Source organism: Pleurodeles waltl, chromosome 12, assembly GCF_031143425.1.
Source record: "Pleurodeles waltl isolate 20211129_DDA chromosome 12, aPleWal1.hap1.20221129, whole genome shotgun sequence".
In the NCBI taxonomy this organism is placed as follows: domain Eukaryota; kingdom Metazoa; phylum Chordata; class Amphibia; order Caudata; family Salamandridae; genus Pleurodeles; species Pleurodeles waltl.
Window position 1 is genome coordinate 500149740 of NC_090451.1, and position 14845 is coordinate 500164584.

The 14845-nt window shown below is 44.5% G+C and overlaps 1 protein-coding gene across 2 annotated transcripts in view; it reads right to left on the reverse strand.

Annotated features, from left to right (window-relative positions):
• LOC138267955 (uncharacterized) overlaps nt 1-14845 on the reverse strand; it is a 1270490-nt gene that overhangs the window by 147679 nt on the left and 1107966 nt on the right. For both annotated transcript variants that reach the window (XM_069217240.1, XM_069217239.1), the window contains exon 13: nt 12601-12693. In XM_069217240.1, coding sequence (XP_069073341.1) covers nt 12601-12693 — 93 coding nt within the window. The remainder of the gene's footprint in view (nt 1-12600; nt 12694-14845) is intronic.

Below are 14845 nucleotides of genomic sequence, written 5' to 3' on the forward strand. Positions count from 1 at the left end.
CACTGCTCTCACTCATACAGGTTTCTGCTTTTTCCTTGGTGATGGCTTTTCTGTATTTCTCTTTCTTCGTCTTTTCGTTTTGTTTGTTTTTCCCCTTCGTTGTTCTGAGGACATGTCTGATGTGGAGAAATAAGTGCTGGTCCCCAAAAATAAATGCCAGTGCCCCCCACCGGCAAACACCAGCTGAAATTAAGCCCTGCTTTGCATAGGTTTGTAATCTCATGCAGAGGAGACCAGATAGGGCAGTCTGACTGGGCTGAGCCCACTGGAACAGAACCAGGACTGATTTTCATATTGCAGGTTCCTGGTGCTGAGAGAACAATGCAATGCAAGAATAATGGAGTGTGATGCGGCCTCGAGTATTAACCAGTGTCCGAGAGTAATTCAAGCATTTCATCCATCACTTTTTTATTTCTTTATTGAGCATATCTGGCCCATCACAGCTTGGAGGCAGCAGGGATGAAAGAAAAGTGGTTAACGGGCATATATGGATTTGCCTCTATTAATTTAAATGCTCCTAAAAATACTCCAATAATTGTGGCATCAAGTCAAGATATGTTTCTCTGGGGAACTCAAAAGTGCATTTCCTCCAACCATCTAAAACTTAACCAAATGCTAAGACAAAATTCATATTAATTGCACCAAAGAAATCCAACAAGGCTGTTCAAGAATGGATGGATCCTTCAATTACCTGAACTGCAATCCAGCTACTATTGAGAATGCCAATTTGGCTTTATCTTTGATAACTGGCCTAACCTTCAGAGGCAAATCCCAGCAATGGCCATGGACACTCGTTTCCAAATAAGACTTTTCTGTGGTATCACACTGTTTATAGCAAAAACTTAAAATCAATAGGCCAGTCCCGTCCCTGGTTCTTTCCAGATTGGACTATGGGAAATCACTACTCTTGAATCTTCTTGAAGCTCATTTGGACCCATACAGAATAGTTATGTATGTAGTGGCTTGTTTTTCTATGGGCCACAAGAAATTTGACTATCACTGCCTTCCTGCTAACACTACAACCGATATATATATATATATATATATTTTGTATATTTTAAAGATGTTATATAAGTTGCCATGAATGCTGTAATATCTGGAGAAATTATCAGTGCATGGCAGGGGCACGAGTTATAGTTATGTAAAATACCTCTAAGTGATGAATTCTAACTATAACGTCCCGGTAACCTTTGTTTTTTTAAGTGAATTTTTAAGTTTTTTAATTTTATTTCCTAACTATAACGTCCCTGTAACGTCAGTTTTTCAGTGAATTGCTATGTTTCTTTTAACGTAAAATAATTTAAATTATTCTACCTTAATCCAAACACCGCTGAGCACGGCCTTCGGCCAGGCTCTGAGGCCAACCCCCTATAACCATCCAGATCCGCGCTGTGCACAGTCGAAGGGTCTGTCTCTCTGGGTGTGAGAATAGGTGTGAGAAGGTGTCTCTGGGTGTGAGAGTGTCTGTCTGGGTGTGAGAATGGCTATGTCAGGGTCTGACTGGTTCTGTGAGTGGATGTAAGACCTTCTGAGTGGGTCTTTGAGTGGGTGAGTCAGTGTCTGAGTGGGTCTGTGAGTGGGTGAGTCTGTATCTGAGTGGGTCTGTGAGCGGATGCATCAGTGTCTGAGTGGGTCTCTGGTGGTGGTCCCCAGTGTTGCACCCCCTCCGAAATGAAATACAATCAAGCCCCATGAAGATGGCTGTCCCCGGATGCTGAAGAGCACAGGAGGAGGGCCCCGTATGCATACACCCCCTTCCTTATTTTTCGCTTTGTCCCCTTGACCTGGCCCACCCGGGGGCTGTACTCAAACAAGTGCGGGAGACAGCTTGTTTTTCTTGTTTTACATTTTTACCATGAATTGGTGACAACATCAGAAAATCACAGTAAACTTCTTTTTTTTTTTTTTAAAGTGCAGTTTTGCTCTGGGACCCCAACACCAGAGCTAAGGGGTCAGGGTGTCCCTACCCTGACCCCTTTTCCTTTTATTTAAGTTTTTTTGAGGGACTCAGGGAGAAACATGGATTTGTGGCTCATGAGGAGAAGACAAGAAAGAACCCACTTGTCACAGTCACATACAGAATGCACTCCAATACATCATCGATGCATTCACATCCACAAAGGCTTTTAGATCACCTATCAATATGGAATCGCCGAGTAAACACACTTGCTTTGCATTCGCCAAAGCCCAGGATTTAGGATCATTTGTCTTTTACAGAAGCGGAGCTTCAACAGTGGCACTGCTATGTTTATATTTGTAAGTGCTTCCTGGTGAGATTTAATTTCTGTGAAATCAGCATCATGGCTAGGATGGCCTTTAGGACCCATCCCCGGGGCCTTGGCACAACTTAAAGGGGGAGGGGTCCGCAAGGCTCCCCTCCCTGGGCCGATCTCGGCCCCTGGGACCGTATCCCCGTTGGGCCAGCCTTCATTGAATAGAAGGGGGGGCTGCATAGCTCCCTCCCTGGACCAATCTCCGCCCCGGGAACCCCATCCCCCAGGGCCTAGACTTCATTAAATGGAGGAGGACCCTGCACGCCTCCTTCCCTGGGCTGATTTCGGCCCCAGGGACCCCATCCCCTGCCATGTATCCTGGGTACCCTCCAGGGTTCCAAGTCGGCAGCATTGGGGAATGTGGGCAAGCCTGAACGACCCTGTGGTCCAAGCCAGCTCCCGGCCTCTTGCAGGAGCTGGCATTGACCTACACACAGGGAGCTCCTAAATATGCACCTCCCTGGGTGTGAGAGCAATCCTTTCATCTGTTTCCCTGCATGAATCTCTGCGGGAAGGGAAACAGATGAAAACTCCGCTCCCAGCAAACAAGAGCTGTTTGACAGCTCTCGCTTCCTGGGAGTGGAGTTTATGCTTACTCTGACTTGGTGGGAGCTGTCAAAGCTCCTGTCAAGTCAAAGCAAACAGCTATGTCCTGAGGGTGGGCACCCCGGGACACAGCAGGAACCGTCCCTCGGTGTGGAGGTCTACAGGGCCATTAATGGCACCAGGAGGGCATGGCCCCCATCTTTAATGATAATGGTAGCCCAAGTGAGCTTGTGGGCCCTGGGGCTTGTGGGGGGTCTGCACAGCCCCCCCATTCACTTAATTGTTAGCCCTGGGGAGGTGGTGGACCTGGAGCTCAGGGGGGTCTACCTGGCCCCCCTATTCATTTAATTTATAGCCCCAGGGAGGTGGTGGTCCCCGGGGCTCGGGGGGATCTTTTCAGCCCCCTATTCATTTAATTTATAGCCTTGGGGAGATGGTGGTCCCCAGGGCCAGGAGAGGTTCCTTGTGGCCCCTGTCATAATATTTCATAAGACCCGGGGAGGTGGTGGTCCCTGGGGCATAAAAATGCCCATGGAGGAGGGCCATGCGTGTCCCCTTCTTTAATTTAATAAAAGAAGAATGCCCCCGGGATCTGGCCAACCCGGGAGCTTAATTAAGATCAAGCGCAGGAGACCACACTTGTTTTAAAAAAAAAAAATTGTCACAAATTCGCAAACAAGGTTTGGAGGTCAGGGTATTCTCACACTGCTCCCTTTTTTTCACATTTTTGTTGTGGGACTAGGCTGAAGCCAAGTCCCAAAATGGCTGCCAACACTTCCTGGTTGAAGTGTTGGCACCAAACAGAGCTCTGCATTTCCCTGCACAAGCTCATTATTCTTTGCGTAATCGTCGGGAAGGTTCCCCAGCCTAGACATACAAATCAGGATTTCCTTAAATTTCTCAAAAACTACTGAACAGATTCACACCAAATAACAAAAAGCACAATCTGCAGAACAAAATCTATTTCTGTGCCAGATTTGGTGTAATTCTGCCCAGCGGTTCGGATTGTAGTTGTGTTAAAAAAAAAAAATATATATATATATATATATATATATAAAAAAAAATATATATATATATATATATATATATATATATATATATATATATATCTATCAGCAAAAACATTCATGAAATTCTTCATGAACGACCGCACTCCGGGAACTCGTATTTGCAAAGGTTCATTTATTTTGGCTTCGTTGAATTCGTTCACAGCAAAACAATCACCCGCCCTACGCGTTTCGGTCTGAAAGACCTTGATCATGGGCATTTCCGGTTAGGGGTTCCTGTTTCCAAATTTAGATGTCACAGTAACACATTTCAACCCAACATGTTTTTAAATCCACTTTTGAACTTCTCATCTCTGCTTGTGCGGTTTAGCAACTACAATCTGAGCATATAAAACTCACCCATAATCTCCAGATAAACTCAATTGTTATCTAGCAAACCATATGCTTAAAACACAGCATTCTGGGAGTTGTAGTTACCACCAAACAAATACAATTAACAAATACGTTGGTACACCTCATAAATGTGTGTGTGACATAATATATATTTCTCACCCCAAAATTAAAAAAACCTAAAGTATCAACCAAACTGAATATTAGCTACAAGTGATTCAACGTAGAACAAACAGTATTTTTGTTGATATTTACAGTGGCCAAAGTAAGCAATTACAAATGTACAAATAATTCCTCATCCTGATTCATCCCCAGAGAGGTCAGAGTACGAATCTCCAAAATATGTTTTGACTCTAGTTGTTGTAGTCTCTTTTATTTATCCCCTCCTCGTTCACTCATGGGAACATGGTCAATTGCATAAAAAATCATTGTTTCCCATTGGCTGTCATGTGCTAACTCCATATGTTTAGCCGTGGCATAGCTTCTGTCTGTATTTATGGTAGCACGAACATGTTCTATTATCCTTTTTTTTGTTTCACATATGGTGCTCCCAACATATTTTAAACCGCAAGGGCATTCAATAACGTATACTGTAAACCGACTCTTGCAAGTAATATGTTGTTTGATGCTTTTAATGACTCCATTACGAATGGTATATTCCTTAGTGTTTCTAGCAATTTTGCACGCTTTGCAATTGCCACATTTCCAGAAACCAAGTTTTTTAAGCCAATTGCCCTTTTTCTGAGAACTAAAATGACTTTTGGTTATTCTGTCCCGCAAATTTGGTGCCCTTCTAAAAGTCATTCTAGGATAATCTCCCATGATCTCATTTACTGTAGGATCCAGTTGGAGATTAAATCAGTGTTTTGTTAGAATCTTCAGTAACTGGGAGGCATTGCTGAAATATGCTGTAATAAAACGTATGGAATCCTCCGATTGACTTTTCGGCAAAGAAGTTGTGTTATGAACTAATTCAATTCTCAAAATCTGTTCAACTCGCTGTTTTGCCTTATTGATACATTTCCTGGGATATTGTCTGGAAATAAACCTTTCTTCTGAGGCCTTCAAATGTTTGGCCAATTCTCCAGATTCTGAACAAATTCTTTTGAGTCGTAAAAATTCACCATAAGGTATGTTCCATTTGGTAATGGGTGGGTGGAAACTATTGGCATGCAACACTAAATTCGTGGCAGTGACCTTTCTCTGTAATGTGGTGTGCATCATTCCTTCTCTTATGTAAATGTCTGTATCCAGGACGTCACTATTACTGATTTCATAAGTGAATTGCAATTTAGCAACAGTGTTGTTCAAAATGTTGAAATACTCCTTAAATTCAATTTCTGTGCCGCCCCAAATCAGGAATAGATAATCTATGAATCTTAGCCAACTTATCACCTTCTGCTGAAATTTTTCATTTTCTTCTGCCCATGCTATTCTCTGTTCAAACCAGCCCATTGTTAGATTCACAAAATTTGGAGAAAAGGAAAAGCCCATGGCTGTTCCTTTTGTCTGCAAAAATAACTGCTGATCAAACTGGAAGAAATTGTTGGTGAGGCAAAGATTAATCATCTCTAAGAGCATTTCGTTATGTTGGGCAAATTGGATGTTTCTTTGGCTCAGAAAGTGCCTGCATGCCTGAATACCTATCTGATGTTCGATATTCAATATTGGTATATAAGGAGATCACATCCATCGTTATCAGTTTGTATGAATCCTGCCATGGAATGCCATCCAGATGTCTCAATAAATCCTCTGTATCCTTCAAATGTGAATTTAAGTTGCATGCCACTGGTGCTAAAAAGAAATCAATGTAATTGGATATAGGTTCCAATATAGGCTCCAATAAAGATTGATCAGCTGATACTATTGGCCTCCCAGGTGGGTTTTTAGGAATTTTATGGATTTGGGGAAGAAAATAAATTGTGGGAGTGACCGGATGTTCAACTGTCAGGTATTTGGCTTCGTCCTGATCAACAAGGCCATGTTTTATCCAATTCTGTAAATATGCTTGAATTTGAGCTGCCACCTGTTTCGTGGGGTTACTGTTTATAGGTTGATAGTAGGTTACATCCGATAGTTGTTGCATCGCCTCCTGTACATATCTGCTTATATATACATATAGATAGATAGATAGATAGATAGATAGATAGATAGATAGATAGATAGATAGATAGATAGATAGATAGATAGATTTAGGTGCCAATCGACAGGTTGTCTTAGCCAAATTTAATTTAGTTTATTTTTCAAATAGTTTCAGTTAAAAAAAATCCCTGTATTTTTTCTTGATTTTCTCTGGAGTGCAATCAAATTGCAGATACATCAAAAAGAGATTTTTTTGACGCACTGCTGAGTGGGGGATATTTCACTACGATTGAAAACAGTAACATACAGGTAGCAAGCAGATTACTGCAGTAGTGGTAATAACCCACCGATGTATTGCGCTGCATTTGAACAACACGTTTCACACATAAGTCAAAGAATTATCGCACAAAGGCTAGAACAAATCACTTTTGGAATGCCTCTGGGGCTTTAACACACAACGTCTGTTTGTTTTTCAAGTTTCTTTCCATGTTCTTTCCTTTGCACTTTTATCTCCTTTCATACATTTCCATTACTAGCCTCCGTGACGTTCACAGGTTGGTGACATGCATTTTACAATGAAGACTGGTATTCGTTGTTGTGCAGCTACCTGATTATCTGGTACTTTGGAGGCAGCTTTGAGCAGAGCGTCGGCACAGTGAAGTACAGCCTCCTTACTCTGGTGTTCATGGTCTCCTCTGCACTACTGTACCTGGCGCTCCCTGCTGGCATGTCAGCCCTTGCCCTCGAGAAAAAGGAACGTGTGCAAGCGTTTACCACAGTTGTCTTTGAAATGCTCAGTGCCTTCACCATCATCTCCAGGCTGTAACGGGTCTTGTTCATGGGATTCCTGATTCCCACCAATGAATTTTTAGATGAATGTGTCAATAGATTGAAGAAATCATTTGACAGACAGATCTGGAATATACTGAGAAGAACAAATTGCAGATTCATGTACATCATTGGCAGCAGGCCCTCGGGAGAGGGCAGTGCACTGACACCGTGAAGCAGTGCTAGAAAAGCACTGAGGGAGCCCCACAGCGCGGGGCGCGCTTTAACAGCATTACGAGCAGTGAAAGGAGGTGACTCGAAGTCCCAGCAGGCCCTCGGGAGAAGGCAGAGCACCGACACCATGGGCCACACCCTGACAAAGCCCGGGCCAAGGGCGGGCCTATCCTTGCCCATCAGTGGGCTGGCCCACCCATCTGATCCTCTGCAAAATTGGGTGAGTGAAGGCTAAAACTTGTCACTACCATTATCCTCTCTAACTCTATGCCGGAGAGGGTGCTCTGTCTTGCCCTCCCATAGTAGCAAATACTCATTTGGGTGAGTAGTTCTTGTGAGATAGCTGGTCAAACCAGCAGGATGGGCAGGAAAGGACCTTGGAGAATGGGGAACAGAGTGCGGTGGGGAAAGGATCATCAAATTCAACGCTAGATTCCTTTCTTGCCTGAGTGGTTGGGGTGGTTGCGAAGGAGATAGACCTGGCTGAGAGTCGGCTTTCACTGGAAATAAGTGACTGGCAATGAGTGCCACCCAATGTTGAGGTCCTGGAGTCTTCTGTTAATGAAGACAGGCATCCACCTGTAGGGCAGGGGGCTCTATCCACAGCTCCCCCAGAAGTGGGGAAAAATGGGTTGGAGGACTTACCAAGGAACAGTAAGAGGATTTTGTCTGATTCTCCGGTTGATGGCAGTAGTTTCCCCCACCCAAGAGGAAAAAACCTCTGAGGAAACCCGCGGAAAAATCCAAAGTGGCATTACCAGAAATTTTCTGCTGTTCTGATACCCAGGGGGGCTCTGATGTAGGACTGTGCCTAGCTCCCGGTTTTGAGATTCTTTTGCTAAAATTTAAGGAGCTGATTGAGGCAAGCTTGGTTCCAATAAAAGAAAAACTGCAGGTCTTGGAAACTGTAGTATCCTGTATGAGCGGCGGGGGGCAGATTTGGTAGCAACAAACCCTGGGCCTTTGGATCCTGTGTGTCATGGTCCCACAGACAAGGAGGAGACTTTGGTGGAGGATAATCCGGAAACGCAGGAGAGAAGTACCCTACAGCCCTTGTATCACTCTAATTTAGGGATCCTGGTAAAGGGCATAACGATCGCCCGTGCAAATTTGTGGACAGATGAAAGGGATACAGGCAGACTTGATGATGGAGGGGGATCTGGGAGTGGGCCTGGAGGGAAAGCAGCAGTGTCCCAAGAACAGATGCAAAACTCACATCTGACAATGGCCTCCCACTTGTCCGCTTGGAGCTTCCTCTTGATTGTGTCCCCTATGTGGTTGTACTTACAAATGTTCCATCTTTAGTGCAGGGTGTAAGTGAATCCATGGATCAACTAGAAAACAAGACAGGACAGTGGTTGGGCAAAAACTGTGATTTTAACTGTAAGGATTTGAGGGATATTTTGTTTGTTAGAAGGATTGGGTGGGTGAGCCCCCAGGCAGAGGGAGATAATGGGGACTGTATCATTGTGAATTGCAGATATCCAGGGTTGGTACAACGACTTCTCTCGACATGTTATACGGCTCCCCAGGCTAATGGAAAGATTGGTATGGTCCCCCTTGGCTTTTTCAATAGGCATATTCGGCCCATAGACAGATGTCGAGCCAGGGTGTCCAGTAATCTGCAGGAGAAGCCACAGCTGCCTAGATTGGAACGCAGAATTACCAGAAGCCCTGATTTGGGAGAGAATGACTGATGGTATGAAGTTTCTTGTTGTAGCAGAGGAAAGGGCAGGGTAGCTCCATTGTGGCCCTTAAACACATTCTTAGGTTTGGGAGTGGTGGGTGAGATAACCTCCCAGACCTGTCTGTTTTCCTGGAATGTGGCAGGGTATGACACCAAGCTCCAAGATGGGCAATGGGTTAATTTCAGGGAAGAGCATGATTTAATTTTACTCCTGGAGACTTGATGAGAAGGATAAGCAGTTTGGGATGGTTTCCAAAGGTTTGCAGTTCCGGCTGGGCAGTCTTTTGGCAGCCGTCCAAAAGGGGGTTTAGTTACCTTTGTTCGGTCCTCCAAGATAGCGAAAGCATACCATATAAATTGTAACCATTGGGGTCTCCTCATTATATGGGTAGTCTTTCCAAACAAGTATAATGTTTTTTTGGTAAATTTCTACAACGCAGTATGGAACTTCGGATGCCAAATTGGGGCCCTTCTTCCAATGTTGCAGATATTGAGGGGAAGAGTGGAGGTGTGTGGTATGGATTTTTGTGCCATCATTTCTGGGGACTTCAATGCAAAGATAGGGGATACTGTACAGTGGCAAATCCCTTTGAGTTGGATAACAGTGTGCTTGTAACTAAGGGAACACAGGATGTAAGGGGATGGTCCCTCATCAAGGAGATACAGAGTCTGGGATTGTTGAATATATGTGACTTTGAGTCTGCAGGTGAATCGCAGGTACCAACCTTTGTGGGGAGAGGGGCTGGGCCGACAAATGACTATATTTTTGTATCTCCTTCCCTGAGAAATCTGGTCTGGCACGGTAAGGTCATAAGGCACTGTCTTAGCGACCATAAACCTCTTACGGTTTCTATAAACTTCCCATATAACATGTGTACCCTATGTTCAGAGGGACGGTAGCTGTGAGAATAAAGGATCAGGGAAGGAGAATTGGATGTAGACAGGCAAACATCCCACAGGTAGTGGAGAGGGTGGTAAGCCAGAATCTAACTTTGACAATAGGGACCCTTCTGAATAAGCCCCCCCTCCCCACTGGGGGATGTTATTGTGGCGGTGACCAGATTAAGTGAAGCCATTAAAGAATGTATGTTTAAAACTGAAAAGCCCACTCCTAAGCTTGGTTCCGTAAGCCCTGTTATGGGGCGAGGAAATCCCAGAAGAAGGCTTTAAAGGCACAACCAAGAGATAAGGTTTACGTGAGCACTGCATGAGCTCATTATAAAGCTGTCTTACAGGAAAGAAAACAGCAGCTCAAGAAGCAGGCCTGGGAGGATCTGGAACATGTGTTGTGCACCAAGAACTCAGGCATGTTATGGAAGATTGTAAATAGGGGTACCTTTGGGACAGAAACAACTGCAGGGCTGGGCTGCAATATCCTACATGATGTAGGGGTAAGCCATTTCTGCAGGGTTATCATGGGGGGTACACAAGGGGAGAAATGGATGAGCTACATGGACATACCCCTAACATGGCTATTAGATTTACTCTTGATGAGAGAGGCTATTCAGGACAGCTCTTGCAATAAAGCACTGGGCCTAGAATGCCATTCCTATGGATCTTTATAAATGCTGCCCTCAGCTGTGGGCACCTATACAGCTCAATGTCCTATATGCAGCCGTCAGTGTAGGGATCCCCTCTTCTTGGAAATCAGTGCACATTGTCCCCATATATAATAAGGGAAACAGGAGTGATCCCAAATCCTACCACCCAATCTCACTCCTAGATTCCTCAGTGAAAATCCTGGGGCGATTAGTTTTAAGATGCATTGAGGACTGGATGAGTGGGAATGATGTGCTGAGTAGGGTCCAGCCAAAAGCTGCCTCTAAAACACCAGGTTGTGCTCAGACTATGAGCATGGAGTCAATGAACTGCATTTGTTCTGGGTGATCTAAGAATGCAGGATAATGACATAGCTGTTGTTGCTGTGTTCCTAAGGGGCCTATCAGTGGCATTTTATGTGGCCAACTATCTACAACCCCTTCACGGACTGGAGGAAATTAGCAAACAAGGTCTCTGTGCTGGCTATTCCTCCCTACACCTCTTTATGGTACTTGCTATTGTGTTGGGTGGTGTATGGCTCTGCCCTGTTTCACCTTCTTTTTGTCATTTATGTGCACTATCGGCACAACTGTATGACTCCTTAGGGTAATACTTCTATATGCATGACAAGGAAAACCAGGTCATGATTAAAGAGGGGAAAGACAAAGGCTTTCAATCATACCCAAATGTTTTCAATCATACAGAGTGTTTTCGATCATACCAAAGTGCTTCGATGATTGGATGTTTCTTAACACACTCAAGTTTTATGGGAATAAGAGGAAATTCTTGTGCCTCTCACTGAAACTCCATTATGGTCAAAACATATGGCCAACTATTCATGTGTCTCTTCAAACCATCTCTCAGCAGTAAAGAATATGGAATTTGTTTATGGACTCTATATAATATCTAAGCCCTGTGATGAATATGGTGTTAAAACAGTTTCTATTCACTGTAGTCGATAACGAAATTCCTTAAATTTTTTACATTCTCTTAGAGTGTATATTGTGAATGACTTTGCATTCATTCAACTGGGCAGTTGCAGCCGTTAAATTTAGAAGGGAGGGGGGCGGGACACACATGCACACTCACTCATTCATTCACACACACGCGCGCGCACGCATGCATACACACACACACACACATCCATTCACAGCACTCATTATCAAATATTGCAAACATGCACGCACCATACACATTCATTTTAAAAAACGCACACACTTGCGAGGGAAGGAAGCAGTCCCAACTTCGACACAGAGTGGGATGGGGTCAGTGAGACTGCTGACCCCACCCCACTTTGTGACAAGGTGTCAATGATTGACACTTACCCTGGGCACTTCAGGGCTTAAACCTGAAGAGCCCAGGTTGAAGTCAATGGGTGACGCTTCCCCTCATCACCAAGGGGTAGGGCCTCAAGGCACCTTTGCTGAGCTGAGGAGGTCACGCCCATAGGAGCTGTGACCTCTTCAGCCCAGCAAAGTTCAGTTCAGGCAGCCAGGAGCCTGCACAATTCGTGCATGTCTAGCTCCTGGCTGCCTGATCTGAAAATGAAGAGTGTCTGACAGGCTGACCTTTGCTCAGCCTGACAGACACGCTTTTTGAGAGGCAAAAGGAGGGGGAGAGATGTCCCCTCTGCCCCAATGGACGGGCCAAGGCTGCAAATGGTTTCTGAAACATAAGTTACTGTCAAGGTCTAAAGTACTTCTTTACACTGAAACATCAATTAATCCAATATGTGCCATCTCATCTACCCCTAAAACTGAAGAAGAGCGACGAATGACCATATCCAGCCAGCATTTGTACCAATGCACTGGCTAGGACAGGAACTGGTAAATCATAAATTATTATTCATAAAGTCCTGTCCTCTACCACACGGTGCCCACCCCCACCCCTTCCTGGAAGCAGCTGCTACTGTAAATTTGCATGGTTCACACCTTCTTTAACATGCTACCAGTGTGCATAGTAACAAACTCCATATATAATTTTTTTAGCATGTAATCCAAAATACCCAAACAACCTATTAGAGGTTCTGTGCAATATGGAATTATTGCTACACATTTCTTGAGTAAAACATTACCTTGGTCATCGATCTGTTCAGACTCTTTTTTCTTGTATTGAGAATATGGCAAAGTGGCAGTAAATTCAAATTCGTCATCAAAAAGGAGCAACTCTGCAAAATATTAAAAACTGTTATTTGTTAACATGCTAAAACATCTAACTCAGTAAATGATTCATGCTTCTTAACAAAGCCAGGAGCTTTAGAATATCCTTGAGTTTAAAGAGGTTTCCTGAAAATTTTACATTTGGAATTGTTGCGCAGTATTCTTGGGCAATCAACAAGTACCATAACCAATACACTTTAACTTCCTCGAGACAAAAAAATCTGAAGTGACTAAGGACTAGGAATGTGTTTTATTTATTCCAACCTGGATGCCAACCTCACCCTGAAGAAAGACACAGCCAAAAACAACAAAATAGGTTGGTACCAGCTCTTTTGTTGAGAAAGGTGAAACCCTTCCTCCCAGAATGAGACCCAGAACTATTATTCAAACTCTCAAACTCTTGCATCCGGATTGTGGAAATGCCAGGCACTATGGTTTCCCAGACTCCACAATGGTCTCAGTTTCAGGGCATCCTACAAGGAGGGGCACACCACATCATGGCCTGAAAAAATCTGAGAGCAGCATCCTGATAAAACTCCACTGGCTCCCTTTGCCAGCCCACAAGACCAAGATCTGGAACAGCAGCTCTTTATACATCAGTACTGACCCAACCCTATTCCAGTTGAGGAAAGTGCTGAGTACCCACATCTTTAAAGAACAGTACATCAAGCCTACGTAACAGTCAGTTTCTACTTCCAGAACCCAGCTTTTCCTTCATACCCTTATTTATTGACTCTGTATGCCCTTGACCCGGTACAGTGATCCATGCCTTATAGTTCAGTTCATGGTAGGCAAATATCACATATGCCTTCAACCTATGACAGATTGCCACTTTTCCATATGCATTAAAGCTAGACCATTCTCCCCTGTAGTCGTGAGCACCTCCCTAATGATGGGAGATCAAATCTGTTGCTCATTTTTTCCGTACTCAGCTTTTACATGATCTAATCCCAATATAATTCATGTAACATCTTCAACATTTCACATGTGCGTAAGCAATAGATTAAAACACTGGTTTACCAGTGGTGTGGTAGAAATGCCACCCACCAGACAGATAGCAGTTGTAAGGAAATGCCTCCTTGGCATGGTTACACCCTGACTTATTGCCTTTGCTGATGCTAAATTATGATTTGAAAGTGTGCTGGGACCCTGCTAACAGGCCCCATGCACCAGTGTTTTTTCCCTAAACTGGACCTTTGTCTGCACAATTGGCACAACCCTGGCACTCAGGTAAGTCCCTTGTAACTGGTACCCCTGGTACCAAGGGCCCTGATGCCAGGGAAGGTCTCTAAGGGCTGCAGCATGTCTTATGCCACCCTAGGGACCCCTCACTCAGCACATGCACACTGCTTCACAGCTTGTGTGTGCTGGTGGGGAGAAACCAACTAAGTCGATATGGCACTCCCCTCAGAGTGCCATGCCAACCTCACACTGCCTGTGGCATAGGTAAGTCACCCCTCTAGCAGGCCTTACAGCCCTAAGACAGGGTGCACTATACCACAGGTGAGGGCATATGTGCAGGAGCACTCTGCCCCTACAGTGTGTAAGCAAAACCTTAGACATTGTAAGTGCAGGGTAGCCATAAGAGTATATGGTCTGGGAGTCTGTCAAACACGAACTCCACAGCACCATAATGGCTACACTGAAAACTGGGAAGTTTGGTATCAAACTTCTCAGCACAATAAATGCACACTGATGCCAGTGTGCAATGTATTGTAAAATACACCCAGAGGACATCTTAGAGATGCCCCCTGAAAACATACCCGACTTCCAGTGTGGGCTGACTAGTTTTTGCCAGCCTGCCACACACCAGACATGTTGCTGTCCACATGGGGAGAGTGCATTTGTCACTCTGTGGCCAGGAACAAAGTCTGTACTGGGTGGAGGTGCTTCTCACCTCCCCCTGCAGGAACTGTAACACCTGTCGGTGAGCCTCAAAGGCTCACCCCCTTTGTTACAGCGCCACAGGGCATCCCAGCTAGTGGCGATGCCCGCCCCTCCGCCCACTGTCCCCACTTTTGGCGGCAAGACTGGAGGAAATAATGAGCAAAACAAGGAGGAGTCACCCACCAGTCAGGACAGCCCCTAAGGTGTCCTGAGCTGAGGTGACCCTTACTTTTAGAAATCCTCCATCTTGTAGAAGGAGGATTCCCCCAATAG